Source organism: Manis javanica, chromosome 10, assembly GCF_040802235.1.
Source record: "Manis javanica isolate MJ-LG chromosome 10, MJ_LKY, whole genome shotgun sequence".
NCBI lineage: Eukaryota > Metazoa > Chordata > Mammalia > Pholidota > Manidae > Manis > Manis javanica.
The window spans coordinates 34,551,107-34,579,104 of record NC_133165.1 but is presented as its reverse complement, the minus strand read 5'-3'; the positions used below and the strand labels follow the sequence as shown (position 1 = coordinate 34,579,104).

Genomic DNA, 27,998 nt, shown 5'->3' with positions numbered 1-27,998 from the left:
CACCCCCTCCCTTCGGCTGCCAGCCACCCTCTTAAGGCTCGTGGAGTCCTGGGTTCCAGGTGGGACTCCTCCTGACTCGCCATAAGCTCTTGGGGTCAGCTCTGCTCCCTTTCCATGTCTCTCTTTTCCCCTTAAGATTAAGGAGTTGGGCTGGTCAGTTTCTGAAGTTTCCTTTTGCCCTGGGATTGCTATGGGTCTCAGTAGCTAGTGAGAGCTCTCAGGGCAGGTGCCTGGTGGCCCTTCTGCTTTCTGCCCCCACTTTGCTCCTCTTGAGACCTGGGAAACAACACACATTTCTATTGGGCTATACATGGAGCCTCACAAATGCCCGGGGGCCTTTTGGAATTACTCTCGTTTTACAGATGGAGAAATTGAAGTTCAGAAGGGAGGCATGTAATGTCCAAAGGCAGACAGCTTTAACTGAAAGCCAGCATCAGAAGCTGCTCTTACTGTGCATCCTGTTCCTCATACTGTACTTGCTCAGAGGTTCCCTGGCTGGTTCTGGGAGCTGGAGAGAGGCTTTGTAATTCCCTACTCCCAGCATCCCAGCTCTGCCCCTTGCATGGGGCTTTCAAATCCTGTCTGTGTAGAAGACTAGAAGTCCTCATGTCTCACATTCTCAGCTCCAGAGGCAAGTTCCTGGAGATGGTTCTAGATGGGAAAGTCAGGTAGGGCCTAGTAGGAAGACCCAGGAACAGGTGAGGCAAGGAGGCAGTGACTGGAGGAAATTTCAGAGAAGGGCGCCTCATGGGACAAATGGTGCCCATATTGGGGAACATTCTCCTAGTCTGGGCCCTTATGAGGACAGTGGAGGGTTGTTGGTGACCTCTAACTCTCTGTCTGCTCCCATCTCGGGAACATCTGGGTCCTTTTACTGCTCTGTTCCTGTTGCTCCGCTCCTCCTGCTTACAGCAGTGAAGCATGTGGGGGAAGAGCTGAGTCAGTTACAGGGGAAGTGGCAGCATCGTGAGACCCCTGTGAAGTGGAACTTAGTCACAGCCTCTGGTCCCAGTGCCAGGATGGAAGCTTACTGCCCATCTGCTTTCTGCTCTAGTTCTTGGTGATGGGACCTGAACTAGGCCTTCTCCCTCAGATACATGCCCAGGCTCTCTCCTTGGGGAGCTCCACTTTAGGGACTCCATGGAGCGGTTTCATAACCCTCCTATTTCATCATCTGTAACACGGGCGGGGATGGACCAGAGGACATGGGAGGTGGCAGGCATCTGGGACATTGGCAGCAAGTGTTCTCCGGTGCGGGCCCACCCCAAACTGTAATGGCATAGATTTGTTATTTTAAAAACAATGGCTTAAGACCACCTGAGTGACTCAAACATGGTCACTGTGGGGAGCAAGACCCTTATTATTTTTTTAAATGCCTTTATTTTGAATTAATTTTAGATTTAACAGAAAAGTAACAAAAATAGTAGTTTCCCTGTCTCCCTTACTTGACTTCTCATGTTAACGTCTTTCATAAATACAGCACAGTTGTCAGAACCAGAAAATTACCATTGGTGCAATACTATTAATTAAAGACTTTTTCTGTTTTCACCAGTTTTTCCCTGCTGTTCTCATTCTGTCCCAGGAACCTGTAGGTTCCCAGTTTGCATCCAGTTGTCATTTCTCCTCCTCTTCCTTCAGTCAGTAAGAGTTGCTCAGTCTTTCTTCATCTCCCATAACCTTGACACTTTAAAGAGTTACTTTGTCAAATGTCCCTGAATTTGGATTTGTCACATGTTTTCTCATGATGGGACTGAGGGTTTTGGCAGGAGCCATAAAAGAGGTGTTCTGTCCTTGAGGGTCCTGATTTTGATTGGTCATGTGACTGGGGATGTCATTCTTGATCACTGGCTAGAGTGGTTTCTGCTAGATTTTCCCTCTAAGATACCATAAAGCCTTGCTTTTGATGAAGCTGGTGAGTTCAAAATCCTTTCAGGATTGTCCTTAGAGTCTCTGAATTGCCAGGGAAAACATTTTTTTGACAGTTAGAGCTTCATCCTCGATACGTTGTGAAAAGATGGACTCCTGCCCTCAGTGTTCTTGCCCATCACTGCCCTGTCCCTGCCCGCATTCCCCGACCCCTGAGGCCAGGCTTCAAGTTTGACTTTGGTTGTTTGATTTTCCCAGACAAAGTGATGGTGGGTCAGATTCTGGGCTTAACACCTTCGTATTCAGGTTTTCTAGGTTAGTTTAGGTCTGAAAGTGGTGAAATTCAGGTCTCCTTGCTCCTCTTTCCAGATATTCTTCATCAGGATCTTTAAAGAAAGACTCAGAAGCCCTCCCTCCCGCAGAGGCAGCCGTGGTAAAGGAAGCCAACCTTAAAGGGGCCTCGGCAGTACCAGGGTCTTCCTAATCCGGGACTCTTGTTTGTGCTGTAGGCTCCACACTAAGCTTCGATTTCTCTCTCCCCAAGTGCCTCCTTCCCCAGCGGTCCCACCAGCAGCCCTGGGAGCATCCCCGCCACTGTGCCCATACAGATGCCGAAGCCCAGCAGGGTCCAGCAAGCCCTTGCAGGTAGGCACATGGCTCCCGGTTCCCAACTCCAGAGCAGACAGTGTCTCGCAGGGGCAGTACTTGGGAGGATGGGGGTGGGGGAAGGAGATTGTGTGGTGGGGGTCTTGTTACCCTCTGTGTTCTCGTGGAAAGCTAAAGGGGCTCCTTTTGGTGGCAGTGCCTCTTCTCGGTGATGGTGTACCCCCAGTGAGTGAGCCTGGGGTGCCCTTCATCTCAGAGGGGGAGTCATGCCTGAAGACGGTGGGTGCCCTAGTGTGGGCCTTTCCCCATCTTTAAAATTTTCATGTTACCATGTATTGTGGTTGAGGAAGTCACTTTTCTGTCCTGAAATGCTTTGGACACTTTCTTGAAGGGGCCTTCTGGGGAACTCATAGAAGGTTGGAGTTACGTTTTAAATAAGTACCTTTTGTGTCTGACTAGATCTTTTATTAACCATACATTGTTGAACTGTTTTAAAAATTCCTTTTACAGGTGTTAGGGAGCCACTGAAAGTTATTTCTAACTTCAGGGAAATGTGAAGCATTGCAGAAAGGTGGACTGAGGGTATAGTGACTCCATGGTTTAAAGGGAAGTGAAGCACTGGAGTAGCGGAGGGATTAGCGGGCCAGGCCTGGAGGCAGGGAGACCTGTGTGGAGCCTGATGTCCTGCTGCAGGTGAGGCAGCCAAGGCCCTGGCAGTGGAGGGAGGGAGGGAGGGAGGGAGGGAGGAGCTGCTGGCTTGGTGATTGGATTGGTTGTGAGAGAAGGAATGGAAGGAGACTGATATACTGCTGCCAATGGTGGGGCTGTCCTCTGTCCTCACAGTCAATGAGGAGTACCAGGGGCTTCGCATGTGTGTTCATTCCATCCCCATAACAACTCTGTGACGTAGGAACTTTTATTGCCACTTTATATTTGAGAACACTGAGGCTCAGAGAATTCCAAAAACTTCCCAGGGTCAGCCAACCAGCCAGCCCTTGGCATAGCTGGGACTCACCCTCAGGCATTCTTGGCCTTGGGATGTTACAAGGTGCTGTTTGAGTCTGATGGGAGCACAGGGAGGGGTGGGGGTTGAAGGCGGTGGGTGTAGCCAGGTGGAGCTTTTCCAGAGACACTGCGACTTTGGATGTGCTGTGCAGAAGAGCATTCGGGTGGGATGGGGCAGCCTCTGCCCCCCTGTCCCATGGGAGTGTGTGAGCTTATGAAGACAATGTTGGGACATGAGGAAGAGCCCTTGAAGGGAATGGAAGAATCAAAGAGGTGGTAGCAGATGAGAGAGGGGGTTGGGGGAGACCCTGCCCAGCAGGCCATCTAGAATGTGCTGCAGCCACTCAGCTGTCAGTCGTCTTCTGGGGAGAAGGGAACAGTGAGCAGAGATGTGGTGACTAGAAAGTTCCTGCTCAATTTAGGTCTTATGGCAGCAGATGTCATAGGTGAGCCAGATGTGTGTGTGTGTGTGCATGCACGCGTGAATACATGTGTGTGCCTGCCTGTGAATGTGTGTGTGGTGGCGGTCTTGTTGGAGAAAGGTGGCAAGTGAACAGGCCCGGCCTGCATGTGGCCCAGATCCTTTCAGCTCTAATTGTCAAGGCTTTAATACAGATGTTATAATAACCTCTCAAAGAAAGTGGTCTGGGTGTGGGGACTAGCTCTTGGTCCCTTTCCTCTGCTCTTGAGCCTGAGGACCCTGTCCAGGCTTCATCCCAGATTGTCCTAGTGCTGAGCGGAGTAAAGGAGACAGAGTTGAGGGGAACGATGACCCTGTCGTCTTGGCTCCGAATTCCTGGAGTTAGGCAGGCATCTTAACCTCCATTTTACTCATTGGGGAAACAGACCTGTTTCCCCAGATAGAAAATAATGGAGATTGGAGTCCATGGCCAAATGCTGCCTTCCCTGAACACCAAGTTCTAGCTTGTACCTGTTGGTGGGACTGATGTCTAGGACACCCCAGAACAAGAGATCCCAGGTCAGCCCCCCAAAAGTAGGATCTGGAGAGTTCCCCTTAGCCTTAGTTTATGGATTTGGGATTACACACGGCCACAGTGAGGTGAGCACTTGGGCATAGGGCTTTGCAGGCAGTTCACAAACCCATGGTCTAGGAGTGCCTTAAGGGACAGTTTCCTTATCTGCAGCATGGCCAGGCCCTCTCCTTTATTGGGGTGGGGTGGAGTAGGCCCTTGGGGCTGGGGCTGCATCCCCACCCTGTGAGGGGACATTTCAGGGAGGAGTGGCGCTGGGCAGAATCCAGCTTGGTAAGGTCAGGGCTGGAGGAGGGTAGGCTCAGACCTGGGCCCTGGGCCCTGGTCCCTAGACCATAGGCCAGCCCTTGGTGCCAGAAAATGGGTGTTTGCACATCTGGCTGCATACAGGGCCTGAACCCTCTGGGGCTCTCACAGATCAGGTGGGAATTCTCAGATGAGTGGAGGAGAAGCCACATCTATCCCTGCTGTTAGTTATTTTGGGGTGTTAGGAGTTTGGGGGGCTTCCCTGAGCCCTTGCTATTAGGGAAGATGTGATGGCCACTCTTGCCTCCCCCTATCCTGCTCACTGGATGTTGAGACATTAGTGTCTGTGACTTGAATTCAGGGGAGCAGGTCCTGCCTTGAGAAGGGCAGGAACATTGGTCATGCTGGCCTCTTGGAGGCTGATATGGTGGCCTCAGGGTGGAGGTCACCCAGTGACATTCAAGGATGTCACTGTCCCCAGCAAACAGGGACTGTGCAACTTGTTTGACCAGGCCTTCCTGCCCTAGTACTCAGTAGGGGAAGAGCATCAGTCACAAAACAGATGAGTGAGTCCTCTCAGGTGGTAGGGATGCTGAGCAGAGTAAAGGAGACAGAGTTGAGGGGAACGAGGCCTTTTAGATGGGGTCATCAGAGAGCTGCTTCTAAGGTGATGCTGAGGAGCGGTCTGGTTGGCACATGGGAGCTAATGGATGGTGGAAGAGGTCATGGTCAGTACAGAGGCCCCAGGTTCTTTTAAGGAATTGTTCCTCTTCTCTCCCTCTTTTTATCCTCTTACCTGCTTGTCATTCAGTCTGCCTGGCATTTAGTTGCCAAGAGAACCCACATTTGAGCCCAGGAACATGGGATGCTGGCGGCCTTACATTACCTGAGTGGGCACCCAGGGTCCAACCTGGTCTGCCTTGGTCCGGTGTACACTTTCATGTCTGCTGCTGAGCGGCCACCACAACATACTCTTCCCATCTGGCTGAGCTGCCCACCTACTGGCTGACCTCTGCTTCTGTGCCCAGCTGGGTGCATCTGCCATGTGGAAAGTCTTTGTTTTTCTGGTAGAAGCCACAGTGGCCAATTTTCCCCTCACACCTCTGGGTCACCCCCTGGAGTGTAGAGCACTGCCTGGCCTGGTGGGGAATGGGGCCCAGCAGGGCTGGGATCCCCACTTCCTGTCCCAGGCTGCCACTGTGCCCAGCCCCAAGCCAGATTCTGAGCACTGGAAGGCCACCCTCAGGGAGGTACCCAAAGAGAAGCCCAGAGCTCCCCTGCCCTGGGGAGAAGTTGCTTTGGAGCCAGACTGAGGACCAGGAGGATTGGGTAGGTGGTACCATGACAGCAGGGTGGGCTGGGCAAGTGGCAGGATTAGGGGCTCTGACAGGAGGATGTGCCATGTTCAGAAAGTGTCGGGTCCTTGGGTGTGCAGGGAGCAGTGTGGGGTGAGGATCCAGCTAGAACGTTTGGGGAGCACCAGGTTGAGAAGAATGACAGGAGTGGATAGCCCCTCTCAGCATGGCTGGCTGCTGCAGCTCCCTCCCCTGTGGTCATGCCCACCGTGCGAGCAGAGGGGCTGTTGGGGCTGTGGCTGAGGGTGCCAGAGAAGGAAGCTGTGGGCTCAGGACCTTTCTGCTCCGGAGGAACTGTCACAGGCTGTCGGGGAGCAGGCTCAGGGACTGCATTCCTGTTTACCTGTTCTGGTAAGGCAGCTTGAAGGCACCCAGACAGATGAGATGGGGTGTGGAAAGCAGACAGCACCCCACCGGAGGCTAAGTGGCTAGGATCCACATTAGCACAGGCAGAGGACTGAGCTCGAGACCCTGTAAACTTTTGTATAGCTTGGCTGCACTCTTCCATGTCGCCCCTTCTCTCCTTCCTTGCAACTGGCATGGGGAGACCCCACTCCAAACTGCTTAGGAGGCTTCCTGAAGCAAACGCCTTGCCCCCTGCATGCTCAGGGAGTGGGCTGAGCAGTTGCTTGTATGGACACCTGTGGAATTGGGGCCATGGGTTCGATGAGCCAGTTATTTCACTTGTTTCTGGCCTAGAGCTTAGCCCTGCCTCCTGGGTAGGCCCTGGCATCCTTGAGCAGCCAGATTCCATGGCATCGGCGGGTCCTGATGGCCAATCACAGTGCCACCTGGATTCAGCTGAGGTTTGTGGAAGTCACGTGCCAATGACTCCTTCTAACGTTTCTCCCCTCTGCATGTCTGATCTCGCACCCCGTGTAGGCATGACGAGTATTCTGATGTCAGCCATTGGACTCCCTGTGTGTCTTAGCCGTGCGCCCCAGCCTGCCAGCCCTCCCGCCTCCTGTCTGGCCTCTAAAAGTCACAGCTCAGTTAAGAGATTGAGGAAAATGTCCATGAAAGGTAGTTCCTGCTCACAAATACTCTTGGCTTCTGCTAAGCCTCCTCCAGCTAAGTCTTGCTGCCTTTGACTGCCACATTGATCACTCTTCTCTGACTCCTACAGCCTTCTCTGCTTCCTTCACCCCTTGGGGATGGGCTCAGTGGCCCCTCCCTGCCTTCAACACAGAGGTGGCCCCTGGCAATCTACTTTCTGCTGAACACCCAGAGTTCAGGTCCTGTCTTCCTGGCACAATTGGAGTGCCAGGGACTTGTTCATGAGGACTCTGACTTTGTAAACATGTGTTCGGTGAGGCCTGGTACGGGATGGGGGATGACTCTGTCCCTTCCATTGGGGCCAGCATGTGTCTCAAGAAAGCACCCCAGCTGTCTGGCCACTGTGTGGGTCTTCTTCAGAGGGGTCCTCTGATGACCACTTCCCTGTTCATCTCTTGGCTTTGGAAAAGGGGATTTCAGGACCGTGGAAAATGCTGTGGGTTTTAATAAGACTTCTGTGGAGGGGTCTGTGAGTAGTGAGTTATAAACCTGCCATTTCCACAGCTGATAGTGGCTCTGCCTCCATCCTTGGTCCAGAGCAGCCCAGTCTGCTGAAAGTCCAGTGATCATCAGGGCAGTGCAGTGAGCAGGGAGTGTGGCTTTGTCTCAACCAGGCCCATTTCTCAGCCTCGGTTCCAGCACTCACTAGCTTTGTGATCTTATGCAAGTGTCTCTGTTCATGTGCTGGGTGCTTCCTGCTTAGCAGATTGATTGTGGAAGGAAAGGAAATACACGAAGCACCTGGCTCATACTAGCTGCGGCTGCTCTGATCATGTCTACTGTCTGTCTAACCTCCATGCATAGTGTAAGAGGGATGCCCAGGGAGGGGCAGGCTTTACCTACCCATTCCCCCACCTCACCTCCACCCCAGCATTCGGGCAGGCCTCAGAACCCCTGACCCCACTCCCCTAACTACTATGCCTGGCGGTGGAGACAGACCTGTGAGTGGGCAGGCCAGCAGCTCCCTGAGTTACTTGAGTTTGCTGGAGAAGAACACAGGCTGTCAGACCTTCTGGCCTTCCTGGGCTCAGATGTCCCTTTCCTGGGATGGGGGTCACCTGGATGGCCCCCTTGGAGTAATATGGATCAGGGTCAGCCTTCAGTTCTAAAAGGCTGCCTAGGCAAGGATGTAGCTGGGGAACGGGATGCTGGACTGGGCCTCACCGCCACAGGTGGGCCAGAGGCTAGTCCCAGCAGATGGGGTCCTGGGCTTCGTCTGGAGACTGGCCTGAGCCACCAGGCTTTTCTAAGAGGCCCCTTCCCTCAGTCTGAGTAGAGTCCCAGCTACCAGGATAGCCACCAAGTGCTGGAAGTCACTGTGCATTGGCCTGGTTTTCTCACCAGTGACCAGAATCAGGGTCCTAGAAATCTGTGTGTGTGTGTGTATGTGTGTACGTGCGTGCATGGGTGTGTGCATCTGTGTGGGGTGTGTGTGTGAATGTGATGTTTCTTTCTAGTGGCCTTTCAGGTAATGGCAGTTAACGCCTTTACAACAATGGCAGTTTGGGTAGGTATGAGGTCTCCACTTTTTAGATGAGGAAACTGAGACTCAGGTGACCTGATTTGGCCCCAGCACAAGAGCCAAAATCAAACCTGACGTGTTTGGTCCCAGCTTCTCTGCTCTCCTCAAACTGTCATCTGACCTGCTCTGGTCTAGAGGGAGCTCTGCTGCTGAACCCACAGGCTTATAAGTCTTTGCAGCCACAGACTGATGGCCATGAGCTTGAGTTCAGACCAGAGCCTCCCTGGGCTCAGAGGCTAGCAGGAGCTCCTGGTAACCTTGCTGCCAGAGGAGATGCCCGGTGCCTGTCACTTTCCCAGGTTGCAGGGCTTCCCAGTTCCTGCTCTCCAGTTCCTGCACAGGCTTTGCTGCCATGCCCTGTGATTCCACCACTGCCTCTGCTGGAGAACCCCTGGGCTGCACTGGTTTGCCCTCACTAGCGGGGGCGTTCTTGTCAATGAGGTGGGGCCTGTTTGGTGCAGGGGTCCCCCCCCCAGCCTCCTGCACATGTGCACACAGAGGGGTGGGAGGTTTCCAGGAGCCGGGCAGTCAGGGCACCCTTCGTGCTGCCTGTCAGCCACTTCCCAGAGTTGTTCAGGTTAGGTTCTGAGTAGATGTATTGCTGAGGTCCCACAGCCGAGGGACAGGTGTCAGAAGACTTTGTGGTTTGTGTGGCAGTGTCAGTGTGGCTGTCATCTGCAGTCAGCATGCACACAGATGCCCGCACTGGGTAGGCATCTGCTACATGCTCAGCTCATAAAACTTGTCCACTGAGAGTTTCTTACAAGAACAATGTAAGTTGAGTAAAAACACTGTGAGGACATTCTCCAGGGCAGTTTGTTTTAGAAGCTGCTGTTTGGCCCTTTTGTGTGTGCTCTGAAGAGCCTGAGTCCAGCATCCAGACCAAATGTGCACAGGGACGTGGCTGGTTTCCAGTATGTGGCTTCTAGTGCTGTGATCAGCTGCTGCCTCTGCTCCTCTCCTGCTTCCTCCGGGGCTCCTGGGGCTGGGCCCCCAGTGGATAGTCCGGATGGGGCTCAGTCAGGTAGAGCTCTGGAGTGTCCCCGTGCCTGGTGCCAAGTCTCTCCTCTCCCGCATGCTCACCTTCCTGTCTCAGCCCTTCTAACATTCCCGGCAGCTTGGACCTCTCCCTTGTCCTCCTTCCTCTCTGGTTTCATTGCCTCCAGTTCATATTCCTTGGGGTGCTGCTCATGTTCTTCTCTTTTCTAGGAGGGACTCCAAGGCCAGAGCCAGAGCAGGTGATAAAAAACTATACCGAAGAGTTGAAAACCGCCCCAGATGAGGTAGGTGTCATGGGAGCCATGCGGCTTTTGGTTTTGCTTGGTTTTGCTAGGTCCAGGTGGGAAGGGTGCCTGCCTGTTCTTTGCTGGAAGGGCACCTCCCAAATTGCCTCTGGGGCCTGCCACCATGCTCTGGACACTTGGGTTTGATCTCTGGGCCTCCTGTAGGAAGCAGGCCTACTAAGAAGAGGCAGCATATTCTCTGAGACCTGGGTTCTGATCTTAGCTTTGCCACTGATGAGCTGTGGTCCTGAGCAAAGCTCCTCTCTCACACAGGTCTCTCTGTAGTCCCCTCCCTTGCCATCCTGGGCCCAGGGTCCTGGAGACAGGATGGGAGAGCCTGTCCCCTCCCTGAGAGTTGAACTGGTATTGAAGCAAAGTGGCCTTGTCTAGATAGCAGTCCTGCCCCTCTGGCTATTGGGAGAGCTGGTCAGGGTTCCTATAATTACAGGGCCTGCCTAGACTCCCATAATAGCTTCAGTAGGACCCAAACCACTCGCTGAGGCCTGTTTTGGGGACTCCTGCACCACCTGTCTCTGATTTGAATTAGAGAGTCCTGGAGGTGTGGGTTAAAGGTCAGTCATGCCAGAACAGACCTGAGGACTTGCTTCCCATGCCTCTTTCTCCTGCAGGTAAATGCGTAAGAAACTTCCAGCTGGTAAAAGTTTGGACAGAAACCTCAAAGTCATTCTCGTGTTTCTCTCCCGCCCTCTCTGTACTCCTGCTCCACAGTGCCCAGTCTGTATCTTTCCTTTGCCCTTGTGCTCATCCAGCATAACCGGACTGTTTGCCTCCAGCCTCCCTCCCCTCCTAGCTGCCTTCTATAAGCCCACATGCAGCTATGATCATGGAAGTAGCCCCTGCTCAGAGCCCCTCAGTGTGGGTCCCTGATGGTGTAAGACCAAGAGCCCCAGCTCCTGAGCGTGGCTATCAGAACCTTCCAGATCTGGTCCTCTCCCACTGTGTTCATCTCCCACACCTTGTTCACACACATGCCCCCAGCCCCCTGCAGGGGCCACCATCACTCCCCAGCTGGATGCTGCTTCATACTTCAGAACATCTTCTTCTACCTGGAATGCCCATACTTGTCCAAATGACACGTCCTTTTTCCCTTGTGAAACACAACTTTGTGGGCCTGTTCTCTCAGGAGCCCACCCTGTTCCTGTCTGTCTGCCAGTCCCTGCTGCTGTCTCAGCCCTCGCTTCTGTCTCTGCACTGGCCCCCACACTCTCTCTGCCTGTTTTCCTCTGTGCCCTGGTGAGCTCTCTGAGGCCACAGATCCCAGTGACTCATCTGTGTTCCCAACTTCTGGAACAAACACCTGTTGAATTGACTTTCTTTCCAGCACCCCAGCAGATGAGGCCTTTTCCTGTAAGACACCTCTTGGGGCGCAGTGGGCTGTTGTGAGCGTGCCGTTTGGTCTTTCTCCAGGACTGCATCATCTGTATGGAGAAGCTGTCCATGGCATCTGGGTACAGTGATGTGACTGACAGCAGGACCATTGGGCCGGTTGCTGTAGGCCGCCTTGCCAAGTGCAGCCATACCTTCCACCTGCTCTGCCTGCTAGCCATGTACTGCAATGGCAACAAGGTGCCCGCACGGCTGCTCGGGGTGGGGGTCAGGAATAAGCTGTCCACAGCTGAGTCCTGGTCGTGCTGTGTCTAGGCAGGTGACTGCCCTGTGAAGGACCCAGGCTGGGCTCAGAGGTAGCCTTGAGATGCCTGCAGCCCTTGCCCTGCAACAGAATGGGACACAGCAGCTGGGGGCCTGGGGGCGGCACCTGGCTTCTCATCCTTCAGTGGAATTTAGCAGGAATGGACAAAGGGAACTGAGTCACATCGCAGGTCTTTGGGCCTGTCTTGCCTTCTCTCTGCAGTGTCCCTGTGCCATCCTGTACCAGCACCAGCAGTCAGCTAGTGGCAAGGTTTCTCTTTGCTTTTAAGCATGATTACAGTGTGGAGACTTCTGCCCACAAATCTGATTTTCCTACCTAATGGCCATCTCCTGCTACCTTGTCCCTTTAATGAAAATTGTATGAGTTTCTGGTGTAAAACTTACCTTTCCAAGGAAGCTCTTAGAAGAGTTTCTGGGAGAGAGGCTGGTTGGGAGAGGGCGATCTGCTGGGAATGTGCTGCACAACAGCAGCAAGTCCAGGTGCCTGTAGGTTGTTCCTGTCTGGACAGCAGCATGGCTGTGCCTGGAGTTCAGGCAGGGCTCAGTCTGTGGTGCTCTGCCTTGTCTCAGGATGGAAGTTTGCAGTGTCCTTCCTGTAAAACCATCTATGGAGAGAAAACCGGGACCCAGCCCCAGGGGAAGATGGAAGTGTTCAGGTTCCAGGTGTCCCTCCCTGGCCACGAGGACTGCGGGACAATACTCATAGTTTACACCATTCCTCACGGTATTCAGGTAAGGGGTCCGGCACAACAGGAGTTTGCTTGGACTGTTCTGGAATCAGACATTTTGGGTACTCTTCTTCCTGCCCTGCCCCTCTCCTAGCAGTTTGCCACTGGGTCACCGAGAGGATGCTCAGGCTGCCAAACTCTGGCTCCCAGGGACGAGGAGTCCCTAGTGCTGAGGTTAGATCAAGCTCTTAGGGCTTTGGAAGCAAAGAGATGGTCTTTAGCTCTTTCCTGAGTCAGGGCGGGCTTCCTGGATACAGAAACATCTTAGTTGGACTTGTACTGGGGAGAAAGCCAAGTGTATAGGCAGGAAGAACACTTGTGTTGATGGGCTGGGTAACTGGGGAGCCCAAGGGTGGGAACCCAGGGGGCACAGCATGGGGCAAGGAGCTGCCAGCAGTGAGGACTGACTTCCTGAGAGACCAGCTCAGTGGCCACATCCAGGCCTGTGTTGGGAGTGGCAGGGCTGGCTGGGGCTGAATGCCAGGAACAAAACAGAAACCTAAGCAGAAGGCACCAGGGTTCCAGTAGAGACCCAGATAGGAGCCCTGGCCCTGTAGCCTCCTGCTTTGGGCCAAGGTTAACCTCAGAGTCTGTGGCAGGTTGGGAAAGTACAGGGCAATGGGGACCAGTTGCCAGATGGGGCTCATCCATGACAGACGGGGTATCCCTCTGTTTTGTTTAACCGTGTGCTTTTCCCTGGTTTCCCTCCACTTCTCCATGGCTCAAAGTAAAATTAAAAACATTCCAGACAGCGTTAGAGCCACAGAGCGAGAGGGGAATTTGGAGTTGTATGCGTGTGTCATTGTGTGTTGAGGGCAGGAGCAAGAGCTGCCTACTGTCCCACACACACCCTTCTGTCCAGTTCACTGCCACTGTCTCGGGTTTCCCTCTCCACCCACTTGTAGAGTAGACAGTGGAGGGGCTTGTATGCTGAAGTGAGGATCCTGCCATGTAGTCTGGAGAGCTCAGTGCCCAGAGGGCCAACGAAGGAGGAGCCTGTGTCCTGGCTTTTGATGGGTTCTGGCCTCATTGGGGCAAGGGCACGTTAGTAGGAGTATCTAATGCCAGGCAGAGTGGCATGGTTCAGGGAGGGCGGCCTCCCTGAGGTTCATGGATGAGAGGCCATGTTCACATTGGTGTTTGAGGGGCAGGATTTGAGATGGTGATTTATTTGGTCACTTGAGCACAGGAATAGCCCCAGCGAGGAAGATGGAGGGGTGAGCTGGGCATACTGTCCTGTGCTCCTGTGTACCTAGTAGCCCCTCTCGGGGCCCTTCACTCCAGGTGTCCGTATTTCCCCTGCAGGGCCCCGAACACCCCAACCCCGGAAAGCCATTCACCGCCAGAGGGTTTCCCCGCCAGTGCTATCTTCCAGACAGCGTGCAGGGCCGCAAGGTAAAAGCCACCTTTGGGAAGGGGCCCCTGGTGACAGGAGACCAGGGGGCTGGCTGGGCTGTTGGCCACTCCGTTCTGGTGACCTGCTGTGTGTTAGGCATCCTCGGGGTGCTGGGGGTACAAGGAGAGATGACTGGGACTTCATAGGTGCATGAGCAGCAGGGGAGGAGAGGCTGTCTTCAGCCTGTTGGGCTGGGCCACGTGCTCTTCAGACAGGCTTATGTGAAGCAATGGAGGGACTAGGTTCATTTTGGACTGGGTGACCTGGATGGCCTGTGGAGCCACCTCTGAACTGAGACGTGAGTTGGGACTTTCCAGCTCTGAGAAGAGCATTCCAGCTGGGCAGAACAGCCAGGGTGGCTTTGGGGTGGCTTTGAGGTAGACTGGCTGGGAGGGTGTGAAGAGCCTGAGGGGCTGTGAGGCTGGTGAGGGGAATGAAGTGGGTGGGTGAGGGGAGAGAGATGGCCAGCGGGGGAGTGGGGTTATTCTGAGCACTGTGTGAGGCCACAGGAGGCAACAGCAGGAGTAGAGCTGCTGGTTTTAGGTTTGAAAGCGCTGCCCCTGCTGCTGTGAGAGGAGGGCAGCAGGAATTGGGGGGAGCAGGGGTGCCCGGATTCTAAGGGACCAGAGCTCATTCAAGATGTATGGGGTGACCAGTGAGGGGGTCAGGATGGCTCAGGGGTTGGCTTGAGTGGCTGAGCAGCTGCAGTGGCCTCTGTGGTGGAGGGCCGGGCGCAGGGTGGGGCCAAGGCTTGAGTGGTGGAGGTGCCTGTATGGGGTGCTGTTGGGCCATTTGGTCGGCTGTTGGAATTCTGGGAGGTCGGGGCAGGAGCTGGGGGCTAGGGCCGCCCACAGATGGGTTTCACACCCTGGGACTACAGATGAGGTTATAGGAGGGAGCAAAGTGGAATGCAGGTAAGGGCATGCCCCAGCCCTGCTGGTGGTTAATGGTACAGGATGAGGGGACTGAGGGCCTGTGCCCTGCAGCACACCTGACCCACAGTTGGCATTTGGTGGATGGTAGCTGTTGTCATCCTTATCCTCATCGCAGGGGCAAATCAAACCAGTGGGGGTTGTTGTGGGGGCAGTCAGTGCTCCCAGCAGGGTGACACGTGACAAAAGGAAGACACAGGCCAGTTGCCTATTGACCAGGCCCTCCTCATCCCTCTTCCTCCTCTGAGGGCAGGTCCTGGAGCTGCTCAAGGTGGCCTGGAAGAGGCGCCTTATCTTCACAGTGGGGACGTCCAGCACCACGGGCGAGACGGACACAGTGGTGTGGAACGAGATCCACCACAAGACCGAGATGGACCGCAATGTGACAGGCCACGGCTACCCCGACCCCAACTACCTGCAGAATGTGCTGGCCGAGCTGGCCGCCCAGGGGGTGACCGAGGACTGTCTGGAGCAGCAGTGACCTGGTCTGGCTGGACCCCTCCCCACCCCACCCCACCTGCAGCCAGCTGCCCCCTCCCTCCACTGCAGCTGGGCTATCCTGGAATGGGCAGGTGGGAAGATGCCTTCCTCAGAGGCTGAAAGCTGGGCTTCTCCTGCCAGCCTTTCCCCCTTCCTCCCCCTTCCAGGCCTGGGTCTGTGTAGGAATTGGGCAAGCCTGGGGAGTTGTAGTTGTGGGGGCTTAAGGTACAGCTACCTCAGTGCATGGGCCCTCCGTCATCGGCAGCTGCTTTTGGCCCCCAGTGCTGGGGGCCTGGTGTGGAGTGAGGAGAGACCACCCTGTCCTCAGCCAGGGCAGGCATAGGTTTGGGGTCAGCTTCTCATACCTCAGATGCTCTGTTTGCAATAAATGCCATATAACCAAAGTCAGCAGGCCTGATGTATTTGTCTAGAGCAGGAGGCAGCTCATAGGCTGCCTGCTTAGTGCCTGTTCCCTAAGTGAAGAAGTGAGCTGCAGTGAGGGCCAGAGAGCTCGTGGCTCTGACCTGTGTGCTAGCCTGTGCCCCACTCCAGTTACCCTGGCAGGGTGCAGTCCAGCAAGTACCAGGCCTCCCACTCCACTTCCTTCCCCCAGGGTTCTGGTTTACTGAACAGTACTCCTGGGGAAGGTGCTGCCATCCCCATTTTACAGGTTTAAGGGCACAGTGACTGGCCCCAGGTGTCAGGCTAGTAGTGAATCTGGGGCTGGGATCCAGTCCAGGATTGGTCAGACACCATCCTCAAAAGTTCTTCTCAACCCTCTTAGAAGGAGGACAAGATGCTCCCAGACTTGTTGCCTTCCCAGAGGAGTGACTGTGGCCTGGAGACGTGGCCGCAGTCAGAGTGGGTGAGGGGCACTGCCTTTGTAAGCCCCTTCTCTCCCGAGGGAAAAAATTAAATTCCACTTCGTGGTTTGTTAGTATTTTTTTCCATCTAAAGTTTTTTTTCCTTCTGATTAAATAAATATATATTTTTATGGGCCCCTAATGCTATTGGCCCTGGGCACTGTGCCTACTGTGCATCATGGAAGAATTGGTCCTTTGGAGGGACCTGCTGGACCCAAACCTGTTTGTTTCCACGGTGAGACTCGCTCCCCTGGCTCAGAGCGTGGGAGCTGGGTGAGCACCTGAGCGCCCCTGCCCTCTCGGCTCCCTCTGTTAAAGTACAGTGAGAATCAGAATGGGAGAGAATGTTTGCAAATCATATACTTGATAACAGTTGACCTAGATCCAGACTACATAAAGAACCCTTACAACTAAACAATGAGAAAACAAATACCCAATTTTTAGAAATGGTTAAAGGACTTGATTAGTCATTTCTCCAAAATGACAAATGGCTGACAAGCACATGAAAAATGCTGAACATCATTAAAGAAATGTAAATGAAGACCACAAAGCGATCCACTGCTTCATACCCATCAGGATGGCAAGCATCCAAAAAAAAAAACTGAAAAGTAAGCAAATGTTGGTGAGGATGTAGAGAAATTGGAACCCTTAGTCCGCTGGTGGTGGGGATGCAAAATGCAGCTGCTTTGGAGAACAGTCAGGCAATTAGTGACTCCAATAGAAGTTTAATGGCCCAGCAGCTCCACTCCTAGGTATATATCCAGGAACTGAGAACATGTCCACACAAAATCTTGGGCATGAATGTTCATGGCAACGTTATTCACAAGAGCCAAAAAAGTGGGAACAACCCAAATGTCCATCAGCTGAACAGATAAAATGCGGTCTATCCAGGCAATGGAATGTTACTTGGCCATAAATAAAAAGTCCTAATGCATGCTACAACTTAGAGGAACCTTAGAAACTATGTTAAGTGAAAGGAGTCAGGCGGAAAAGGCCACGTAGTGTGTGATTCCATTTATAAGAAATGTCCAGAATGGCCAAATCCACAGAGGCTGAAAGATGAGTGGCTGCGGCGGGAAGGAGGGAATGGGGAGTGAATTTAATGGATACGGTGTTTCCTTTTGGGGGGATTGTACAACCTTATGAACATGCTAAAAACCATGGAGCTATAAAAGGGTGAGTTTTATGGAATGTAAATATAATTTTACAAAAAGAACTAAAGGGACTAATGTAAGTGGGAGACTTTGACAGCTCTCAAGGGCACTACAGCCTTTTCTCTGGCTCCAAGTTCTTTTGGATGAGGGAACCGAGGAGGAAGGGATGCTGTGGCCTGGTGGCTGTAGGGCAGAGCACAGAGATGGCAGCAGCGCCAGGGGGCTGGAGCTGGGCAGGCTGGGGCCACCCCACTGCTGCTGGAATTCCCTGGGTGGGGTTGGAAGGCTGGAGGGAGGTTCCTGGCGCCTGGGTTGCAGAAATCTCAAGCATGTGGCCCTAAGCCCGTTTCCAAAGACTGGCCATCCTCCCCAGGACTGGAGGCTGGGTGGGGCCCAAATTCAGACATGGGACGGTGGGCTGGCCTGGTTGGCACCTGGGGGTCCAGTGGCTTCTCCCTTGGCCCTGGCAGTGGGGCCTGGCACTCACTGGGCTTCCCAGCACCTCCCCGTGGTGGGCCGGGCTGTTGGGAGGGGTGGGGTGCAGTTACATTTTCAGGTCTTTCCAGTCTTTGGCCAGCCTGGCAAACCTGACTAACCTGCTCCTCCAGGCCCCAGGTGTTGGGGGTAGGGGGTACTGCAGGGGCAGCCAGATCAGCCGCAGGCTGTGGATGTGGAAGGCAGGGTGCTTGGGCAGGCAGCCACCATGGGGCTCCCCCAGAGGCAGCCTGGCTGGTGCCTGCTGCTCCTCATGGTGGCGCTGGTGTGGCCCCAGCCCTGCGTGAGCCTGGGTGAGTGGGGGTCCCGGGATGAATGCCTCTGGTCAGCCCCAAGGGACTGGGGCAATTGCTGGAGTGACTGGACCCTGGGAGGCCACCCCTTAATTGGGAGAGGCAGCTGCAGGGGCAGTGGGCCTCAGGGCCTCACTCCTTTCTCCACGGCCACAGAGCTGATCCCCTACACGCCCCAGATAACAGCCTGGGACCTGGAAGGGAAGGTCACGGCCACCACGTTCTCCCTGGAGCAGCCTCACTGTGTCCTGGATGGGCATGCCAGTGCAGCCGACACTGTCTGGCTGGTGGTGGCCTTCAGCAACGGTGCGTCCGGTGCAGGTCTGGGGCCTGGGGTGAGGGCTGGGGCAGAGCAGAGCTGCAGAGGTGTGGAGCTTTACCCTGAGAGGCTCCTAGAGGGTGACAAAGGGGACTGATTTGTGTCTAGAGGGGGCCTCTGGGACCTGGGGCCTGGAGGGCCAGGGCTGAAGGCCTTGGACCCAGTGAGGGGCTATGCCCTCCAGCCCAAGCTGTCTGTCCCTCCTTCCTGCAGCCGCCAAGCACTTCCAGAACCCGAAGACACTGGCTGAGATCCCAGCCTCCCCACAGCTGCTGACTGATGGCTACTATATGACACTGCCCCTGTCCCTGGACCGGCTGCCCTGTGAGCACCTTGGGGGCAGCAGGGGCATCCACGTGCTGCGAGTGGGCAATGACCCTGGCTGCCTTGCTGACCTCCACCAGCCCGCCTACTGCAATGCCCCCCTCCCTAGCCCTGGACCTTACAGGTGGGTCAGGGCTGCCTGGGGGAGAAGAGGTTTCCAGGCCAGGGGCTGCCCTCCCTAGCCTCCTGGTTGTAGGCAGGGGCAGGCCCCTCCCCTTTGCAAGTCTTGATTTCTTCTTCCATGGGGTTGAACAGCACGCATTCCATCTGGGTGGCAGGCAGAATTTGGCCTTCCCAGAAGGCCTGGCCACAAGGAGGAGGTGGGCACCACATTGCTGGTAGAGGTGGGCTGGGGACTGCAGGCCTCAGTCAGTAGGTATGAAGTGCGGAAGCAGGAGAAACTACTGCCCACTTTTACAGGTGAAGAAACTAGGCACAGAGCCCCAGGTGGCTTGTCAAGGTCAGGGGTATGGCCATGATGGGAGAGCAGTTGTCCCTAAGAGGGCCTCAGCCCAGGCTGAGGCCAGGTGTCCTCAGGGTGACCAAGTTCAGCGGGGAGAAAGGCAGATGGAGCAGGGAAGGTGGGGTGTGCCTCTGCCCATCTGCCCCCCTCTGCCCTCTCACCAGCCTTGCCAGGCCCACTTTCTCACCTTGCCCATGCCCACTCCCTGGCTTGACCTTGTCTCACCTCAGCCCCCATCCATAGCAGCCACCAGAGCCGGCTTCCCTCTGTGCCAGCCTGCCTGGGTCCCTCATTGTTCAGAGACCTTCCACAGCTCCCTGCCCGAGCTCCTCCCCCCGCCGTTGTAGCCCTGCTGAGCCACCCTGAGGCATCCTGTAGGTTCCCCCAAACCAGATAGGGTGTCTGGAAAACAGCAGGTCAGATGGACTGGGGCTGTTGGCACAGGTCACCATGGCTGGAGAGGTCTCAGAAGGTTCTCAGAGCAGGGCCAGGTTATGGCTGGTTCTGATGTGCCCCACCTTACCCCCCATCATAGGAAGGGCCTACAGCCTGGCCCAGGAGAGCTGCCTGGGGCCTGGCTAAGGCATCTGACCAGCTGGGGCTGGGTGAGACTTCACCCCTCCTCTTCTCCCCAGAGTGAAGTTCCTTGTGATGGACGCCAGAGGCTCACCCCAGGCTGAGACCAGGTGGTCTGACCCCATCGCCCTCCACCAAGGTGGCTCTGGGGGAGAGTGCACTGGGGAGGGACTCTCCGGGATGGTGGGGGCACAGCAGCACCAGCCATAGCCTGGCCCCAGGGGAGGTAGCTCCGGGGGAGGGGCACTCTGGCTGAGGTCTGGCCCCTGTGGTCATCCTCTGCAAAATGGTCCTGTTCAGCTGGTCCTCCCCCTGCTGCCATGAGACTGGGACTTGGGGGCAGTGTCCAAGTCAGGCCCACTCCCCAAAAACAGAACCTCATCCTTCAAACTTTGGCAGAGGCACTGGCTCTGTCCATCCCATTTTTGCCATCCTTTGGGTGCCCAGGCTCCAGCCCAGTTACGGGCAGAGACAGCTTTCCCCTCAAACGGGGAGCAGCCCTGTGCCCAGTGCCAGGTGGAGGAGAAGGGCCAGGGCAGGCGGTTGAGGTCAGTCAGGGCCATGGATTTGGGAGGCTTCCATCAGCAGGACCCAAGGGGCCAGTGATTTACCAGGCTGGAGTGTCCAGTGTGGGGCACGCCTGGGAGACAGGCTGTGGAAAGAGGAGGTAACTGGGGGACCTTATCATGTGAATGCCAGGCTCCAGGGAGCCGGGCAGCCACCAGTCAGCCCTGAGGTCTGCCGCCGCTGTCCCTTTGGTGGGCGGCCATATTGGTGGGAACAGCCCAGAGGGTGAGAAGGCAGAGGCTGGGTTCACGGGTGGTCCGGGATGGCAGGGCACCGATGCCCAGCTGAGATGGACAGGTGGCTGGGTTTGGGAGGCTGTCTGGGGTCATGGGGCAGTTAGGCCTTGGGTGTGAGCATGGGTGGGGAGGTGACTGCCCTGAGGTTGAAGAGCGGCCTCTGAGCAGCTGCTGTGTGTTCAGGGAAGGCCTCAGGGTCCATCGACACATGGCCGGGACGGCGGAGTGGTGATATGATCGTCATCACTTCCATCCTCTCTGCTCTGGCCAGCTTCCTGCTCCTGGCTTTCCTGGTGGCCTCCACCATGCGTTTGTGAGTGGGGGTGCCCCTGGGGGCCCCTCTCCCACCTGGAGCCCCTTCCCTCTCACTGGCCCCAGCACCTGGAAGCTCTCCATGAGCCTTGTGTTTTTGATTTGGGGTGGGAGGTGCCCCTTCCAGGGACATGCTGGGAGTTTCCACCCTGAGTATCTCACCTGGGAGGTCAGGGAGGAGGTGCAGCAGCTCCTCTGCTGACAGGTTCAGAGAAGGGGCTACCTAACTCTGCCTCTGTCCTTCAGTGTGAGGTTGGCCCAGGCCCTTCTCCTCCTGGGACTTTTTTTATCTCCAGTGTGCCCTCTGCCATTTCGGAATTGACACCAGGGTAGTCAGGGTGGCCGCCTGGAGGAGGCCAGCCTCTACCTGGTTCTACAGAGGAGGAAAGAGAGACCAGAGGCTGCAGGAGGAAGGATCTGGGTGACAAGGGGGCCCTGGCTTGGCAGCCCACTCCATCCAGCAGGGATACACTGCCTCCTCCTCATTCTGTCCAGCTCCAGCCTGTGGTGGCCCAAGGAGGCCCCTGAGCAGCTGCGGATCGGCTCCTTGATGGGGAAGCGCTACATGACCCACCACATCCTGCCCAGCGAGGCTGCCACCCTGCCTGTGGACTGTGAGCCTAGCCTGGACCCCCTCCCCAGCCTCAATCCCTAGCCTGGCCAGTGTGGCTGGGGCTGGGGCAGTGGGGACATGGGGGACAAGCGCCCTGTGCTCCTTCTCAGCCCCAGCATCCACATGCCTCTCTCCCCCCATCACACTTCCCCACCTGCCTGAAATCCCACCACCATCAACCCTGACATTTCCTGCCTTCTCCAGACAACCAAAGTTGCATTCAGGGGAGTTGGGGGGAGGGTGGTGCTCACGCTGGACATCCAACCCCCACCTCCATCCCTACCTTTGTTCTGCTTGGCTTCCTGTGAGTGAGGCTGGAGGTAATATGGAGAGGCTGCCCTGAGTGGAAGCTTCCAGGCTCCAGGAGGAGGACTGCAGGGGGCCATGCTCTGGTCTGGGCCCATGAAGGTGTGTGTGAAGCCTGAGCCTCCCTGGGTCCCACTACTCCACCTGCCAGTGGCCGAGGCTGCAGTGAAGCCTTCGGAGGCACCTCTACTGTCACTGAGGCTGGGACCTTTCTGAGGATGACCGGAGTGTAGGCATAACTTATGACAACCTGGCCACTGATTCAGACGTCCTTCCAAACCCCTTGCACACACATGGCTCATATCCTTATGCACTCACTCTCAATCCACAGACGTTTATTGACTGCCTGCTGTGTATCATGCACAGCGTTAGACATGGGACTTCCCGCCTAGAGGCAGAACCAGTGCCGATCTTGGGAATCACTGCCCTGGACCTTAGATGACCACGGGTCCAGATGTGGCCTGTATCTGTGAGGGCTGTCACACCCTCAGATTGTCATATGCCCTCAGACTCACACTCCTCAGACGATCGCCCCAGTGGGCTCTCTCTGGCCCAGGAGCCCCCCATCGCCCGGAGGACAACCTTCAAACTACCGCGCAGCTTCTCTCTGCCCGCCCGCAAGACCGGTGGTTCCCTCAGGGCCACAGGGTGGCGCCAGTGCGCCACAGGCCCTGGCCCTGCGCACGCGCAGTCCGACTCAGCCCAGCAGGGTGCCGGCCGGGTGACCTGCCGTTGAAGAGCAGCCGCCATTCAACGAGATTGGTCAGGTCCCCAGACCTTACCTCGGCCAAGCCAGAGAGATGAGCAATCACGCTGCTGCTTGAGGGCCTACTGTGTATCGGCCAGTCCGCACAGCTGCCACCGCTTTCTGGATGGAGAAAGTGAGGCCCAGTGACTTGCCCACCGCCCTCTGCCCACTGCCACCTCCCGCCAGTGTCCCTGAGCGGCTCCCCAGCATGCAGGTGCTCCGCGGACGACCCTCCCTCTTTGGAGGTGAATAAACGCAGTCTGGGTCCTCCATCACCTGAGCATGCCTGCACTGGTTTGGGGAGAGGGGCATCTGCATGCAGAGTCCAGCCTGGCCTCACTGTGTCCAGCCACCCCACCGCCAGCCCCCAGGGCTGCCCTGAGTCTGTCCCCTTGATTGCTAGTCCTAATTGTACTTTGAGGTGCCCCCTTCTAAGTGGTCACAGTGAAACCCACCCCTGTATGCAGAGCCAGGACACCCGTCACTAACCCAGCTTATGTGGACTTAGCTGAGCTCCCTCCCAGGCAAGGGCTTCCGGGGAGGCTGTGCTTTCCAAACCCATGACCCCTGGTTCCTGGTGGTCTCTCCCCCATCCTGCCTGCACCCCAGACAACCGCAAGGTCTCCTCCAGGTGCAGACACAGGAGCCAGCCTCTTTGGGCAGCCACTTTTGAAATTCTGCTACTGTGGAGCCCAGGTTCCTCTTGGCCTCTTGGAATTGGAGGAGGTGCCACCCATCCTCGCTGGCTACCCCCAGCAGAGTTTATTAACCTGTCCTCACCCAGCCTGGCTCCAACACCAGGAAAGCCCTCGAGGCTGAGATGCCCAGCTTGGAGCTTGTCCAGACAGTACAGCAGGATGGTAGGGAAGGGGAGGGGTCCACTGCTATTTGCTGAACGACAGCATGAACCAACCTGCCCAGGACCCAGGATCAGCCGGGAGGAGGAAGTGTCCCAGGTTCTCCCATGTCCTGGGGCCCTCATCCGATTGCTCTTAGCACCTGAATCTGTGCTGATCCTAGGCACAACCCCTTGATGTCCTGTGCATACCCACGGCTTACTCCTCACTTCTGAACAGCCCCCCAGCACCCTTTAAGGGGCTCGTCTCACCCCATCCAGCCACCTGGGGCTGACCATGGAGTCAGGCTCTAAGCAGACTTCATAACACAGTGGGCGAAGTGGACCCAGGGGCACAGGAACCCAAGGTGGGCAACTGACCTCACCTGAGGCTCAAGGGGGCTTCCTAGGGGTTGAGATCTGAAATGAATCTTCAGGGGCAAATGGAAGTTAGTCAAGTAGGAGAGGATGAGAAAGCGATTCAGGGGGACCAGGTGCAAACTGTCTTGTCCTGTGGTGGCACAGATGGTCCCCTGGGGTGGAGAGGTGGCAGCAGGGACTGAGGGTTGAGGAACTGGTGGAAGGGAGGTTGGCCTGCTCTTCCAGGCAGATGGAACCAGGGCAGATGAAGGTGACTAGAGAGGAAGGAAATTTCAGAAGTATTCAGAAGGTGGTCCAGGGAACTGGGGGCTTCTTAGATGTGTGGGAGATGATCCAGGAGATGTGGGGGTAGGGGTGAATGCAAAATGGAGATCTTTATGTTCCCAAAGTAGTTCTATCTCCCCAACTTGCTTCAGAGCAGATCCCCAGGAAAGGGGTCCTTGGGACATCATCTTAGCAGATGGGTGAGTTCACAGGAACATTAACAAATTGTTAATATTTTATAAGGAAGGAAGCCTACTGCGGGTCAGCTAGAGGCCACCCTGTGGGCCTGCCTGTCTGTGGGTGTTCTGCACCAGGGCTCTGCTGGCAAGTATGCAGTGTCATGAATCCACATGGAGAAGGGTGGTGGGCTCATCCTGCCAACCCCAGGGAGCTGTGCCAGGGAGTTCTGCCCCAGAGGGACCACAAGCCCTGCATGGGCCAGCTCATGATGGTCTTCAGCAGAAAGCCACTTTACAGAGAATCTTTTATTAAATGATGTTTTCCATTTTCCTCAGGGTCCTCTTTGGGGAAATGTCTCCAAATCCATTGGTCCAGAACATAATGGCTCGGTGGCTAAAAACACGTTCATTGTTTAAAAAGAAAAAAACAGCAATGACTGTGGGGGCCATGACTAGCAGATGACTCATCAGGCCAAAAATCAAGGCAATCGGGTTGGTAGCAGGTGGAAACCAGGCAACCAGGCACCACCGCTCCCTCTCTCAATCCCGCTGGTCACCTTATTCCTCCTTTCCTTGCCATTTTCCCTGCACTCCCCAGGCCAGCCCCCACTGTCTTTTTCTGGGATGTCAACAGCTGCCCTCTTGCGGGTCTCCCCCAACCAGTGTTCTTGACCCCCTTACCATCCTCCTTCCAGGACCCAGAGGGACCAGATTATAACCTTGCTTACAACTTTCAGAGACATCCTGCTTCAAGAACAGAACCTGGATTCAGCATCTCATGAATACATCCCTTGCTCCCTGTGTCCTAGCCACACATGCCCCATCAGCCCTGCTGCCACAGGGCCTTTGCACTTGTTTTCCCCTCTATGTAGAACACTCCTCTACTTCACGCCCCTTCCTCTGGATTATTCCTCAGCTCCAGCGTCGCTTGTTCAGAGAAATGCTTCCAGTCCCTCAGCTCTCCTGGAGCTGTGTTATTTTCCTTCTCAGCACATTTTCCATTTTGTAATTAGACATTTAAATTGGTGACCTGTCACATCTCCGCCACTAAACCGTAAACTCCAGGAGGGCTGGGACCACATCAGGATTGCTTACCGGGGTGCCCCTGGAGCTAACATCATGCCCAGCTCCCAGTAGGTGCTTAATAAATGTTTACTGGCTGTGTAAAAGGCAATACATCTTCACATATAAAAAAAAATCAGCTTCATTGAAGTATAGTTCAAACCACACAAGGTATCTACTTAAGTATTCAATGATTTTTAGCATATTCCAAGTGTTGCAAAACCATCATCACTCTCAATATTAGAATATTTTAATCACCCCTGAAGACACTCTGTACCCATTAAGCTGTCACTTTCCTCCCTCTCCTCCCCAACCTCTGTTGGTCCCTGGCAACCACTTGTCTGCTTACTGGGCATTTCATAGGAATGGAATCACACAATCGATGGTCCTCGCGACTGGCTTGTTTCATTAAGTGTAAAGTTTAGGGAAAAGGAAACAGAAGCCTGGGCATCTGCCTATCACTGTGTTCCTCTCACTTTGTTGAATCATTTCTTGGTCATTTTTACCCGAGTAGAACTGCATTCCTGTGCCCAGTCTCATAAACAGGGTTTAGTTCATCAAGCACGTTTAGTCTCCACAGAACCCAGGAGCTCCCCAACCCCCATGTGTTCTCAGCCGCGAATAGTAGCAACCAATCATGGCAGGCTAGGTGGGAAAGGAACATTCTAGAGGAGATGGGGAAGCCCCTGGAAGTTCCAAGAGTCATGGTCAGAGACCACCAGGACCCCCAGCACAGAACAAAGCTGCATTCTCCAGGCCCTGCTGCGGAGCCTTCCGGCCCAGCCACTTCTGGAAGCTGGGCATGGCAGCCACCACCCTGGCCAGAATGGACTGGGCATGGCATCTGCTTCTTTGTCTGGTGTGTATGCGTGGTAGGTGGACACACTGGTGGCACAGAAGCCTGGAAGGCCACGCTGTCTGGCTACTGTAGTGGGAGGTGCAGACCCAGGCCCCACCATAGGTGGGCAGTGCACTAGGATGCCTGGGTGAGGGTGAGGGGGCACAGTCCATGCGAAGGGACACCTTTCTGTGGTTCTCACAAAGACATTGTACAGCCTGTGCTGGCCCCGAGAATGGCTGTGGCGGGAGAGCAATGTCCTAGACACAGGAAGTGTGTTGCAGGAGCTGGGCAGTCAAGGCAGCCATCTACCATGCTCAGGAAGCAGGCCCGGCCCTGGGCACTGGGGCAGCATGGGGACCTTATGCTTGGCTGCATGGTCACCGTAATGAAAGAATTTCATTGAATGCTGGGAATTCTTCAGAGCTGCTGGAGTTTGTGACTGCCTGCCTCTGAAGGCCACTGTGGAGGGCTTCTCTAGGGGCCAGCCCTTGGGCATGTCACATCCTACCTATGAGCCTCAGTGTTCATATCTGTGCAATGGGAACAATATTTCTCATCACCCAGGGCTGCCGTGAGGGCCAATGAGATAAGGTAGGTGAAAGGGTCTGATGTCTAAATGCTCGATTAAACAGTTTGTATATTTTCCTCTGAGATGTTTTTGTTATTTCAGAGGAAGACAGCTGTCACTTCGACCATTTGCTGCTGCCACTTCAGAGCTCTCCGTCCCCTCCCCTGGATGAGGACACAAGGACTCTCTGCATCCATAGGAGGAAGTCAGAGCACAGAGAGGAGGTATCCAGTTCTCGGCCACCTCTGACACCCAGCCCACTGCCTCCCTGGGCTTCCTGGAGCCCCCTCCCGTCCCTGCCGCAGCAGCCTGGGATGCCACCAGGCCTGTTGTGGAGGGCGGGGCAGGCACCATCTTCTTGGCCTTCAGAATGAAACAGGAGCGAAGGCCACAGCCACACTTCATCACCCACTCTGCAGCCTGCCCCCACCCTCTCCCCACATCCCCAGGGCAGTTACTGGGCATCCCGTTCCTGGGCAGAATGCAGACCTAGGGACCCAGCCCAGAGATCCTATAGCCACACAGAGGACTCAGATCCAGTCCATGTCCTTAGAGAATGTCACATTATGACTCTGGCATAAGGCACAACCACTATTACAGAGTGAACTGGGCTCCTCAAAATTCTTGTTGAACCGCTATGCCCCAGTGTCTCCAAATGTGACTATTTGGAGACAGGGACTTTATAGAGGTAGTTAACTGAGGCCGACTGGTGCTCTTGTAAAAAGAGATTAGGACCTGGAGACACCAGGGATGAACACGGAGGAATAACACCATTAAGAGGCAGCAGAAGGGTGGCCGTCTGCAAGCTCAGGAGAGAGGCACCAACAGAGCCCAACCCTGCCACCTTGATCTTGGCCTTCCAGCCTCTAGAACCATGAGAGAAAAAATGTCTGTTATTTAAGCCGCCTGCATCTTGCTTCAGCAGACAACAGACTAATCTAGCAGCTAAAAGCTGACAGGCAAGCAGAGGGCAGGAGCTTTCTGGCAGCAGGAACAGTGAGTCAGAGGCTTGGCTGTAGGTAAGAGCCTGGGGTGATGTGCTGAGCGACAGAGGCCTTCAGAATAGCCTTGGGCTCACGGCCCTGGCCCTCACCCACTCATGGCCCCTTGACCCAGCTTTCTGGGCCCCTTCCTCCTGCTGCCCCTCACCCAGAGTAGCCATAAGCCACTGCAGCCATGTCCTGGCCTTCCCCTTCTCTTCCCCAAGACTGGTCCCAACCTGGATGCCCTGGCTCCTGAGGACAGAGCCCCCGGGGTGAGAAGGGAGTCCAGGATTCACCTTTTGTGCCTCATTTGCTGGATGAAACCCACTAGGCAGCCCTGCCAGCCCTCCCTGGCATCAGTTTCCCCTCTGTAAAATGAGTGAAGATCTGTAAGCTCCTTTGGCTCAAACACTTCAGTCCCAGCCTCCCTGAAACCCCATTCCCTGTGGGTGACCAGGCTAAAGTTATCCCAGAGAAA

General features: G+C 55.3%; 2 protein-coding genes across 18 annotated transcripts in view; both read left to right on the top strand.

Moving 5' to 3' along the window:
- DTX2 (deltex E3 ubiquitin ligase 2) overlaps nucleotides 1-15,542 on the top strand; it is a 39,560-nt gene extending 24,018 nt beyond the window's left edge. For 8 of the 10 annotated variants that reach the window (XM_017640445.3, XM_017640444.3, XM_017640446.3 and 5 more), the window contains 7 exons: nucleotides 2,411-2,511; nucleotides 6,953-7,093; nucleotides 9,858-9,931; nucleotides 11,360-11,518; nucleotides 12,173-12,334; nucleotides 13,636-13,725; nucleotides 14,912-15,542. In XM_017640445.3, coding sequence (XP_017495934.1) covers nucleotides 2,411-2,511; nucleotides 6,953-7,093; nucleotides 9,858-9,931; nucleotides 11,360-11,518; nucleotides 12,173-12,334; nucleotides 13,636-13,725; nucleotides 14,912-15,139 — 955 coding nt within the window. In that variant the 3' untranslated portion in view covers nucleotides 15,140-15,542. The remainder of the gene's footprint in view (nucleotides 1-2,410; nucleotides 2,512-6,952; nucleotides 7,094-9,857; nucleotides 9,932-11,359; nucleotides 11,519-12,172; nucleotides 12,335-13,635; nucleotides 13,726-14,911) is intronic. The other 2 variants (XM_073215170.1, XM_017640447.3) reach the window with 1 other exon arrangement.
- A 690-nt stretch (nucleotides 15,543-16,232) lies between these two features.
- UPK3B (uroplakin 3B) lies at nucleotides 16,233-22,679 on the top strand. Of its 8 annotated transcripts, none has more exons than XM_036998632.2 (6): nucleotides 16,233-16,609; nucleotides 18,100-18,249; nucleotides 18,476-18,710; nucleotides 19,685-19,764; nucleotides 20,612-20,741; nucleotides 21,236-22,679. In XM_036998632.2, the coding sequence occupies exons 1-6, from the start codon at nucleotides 16,579-16,581 to the stop codon at nucleotides 21,393-21,395; spliced, it is 786 nt and encodes a 261-aa protein (XP_036854527.1). In that variant the 5' UTR covers nucleotides 16,233-16,578; the 3' UTR covers nucleotides 21,396-22,679. The 8 variants fall into 8 exon arrangements, 5 of the variants coding, with proteins under 5 accessions (XP_036854527.1, XP_017495939.2, XP_017495941.2 ...); XM_017640450.3 differs by having other exon boundaries at nucleotides 16,233-17,943; XR_012122186.1 differs by having other exon boundaries at nucleotides 16,233-18,249; nucleotides 19,685-19,735; nucleotides 21,037-21,396.
- The last annotated feature ends 5,319 nt before the right edge of the window (nucleotides 22,680-27,998 follow it).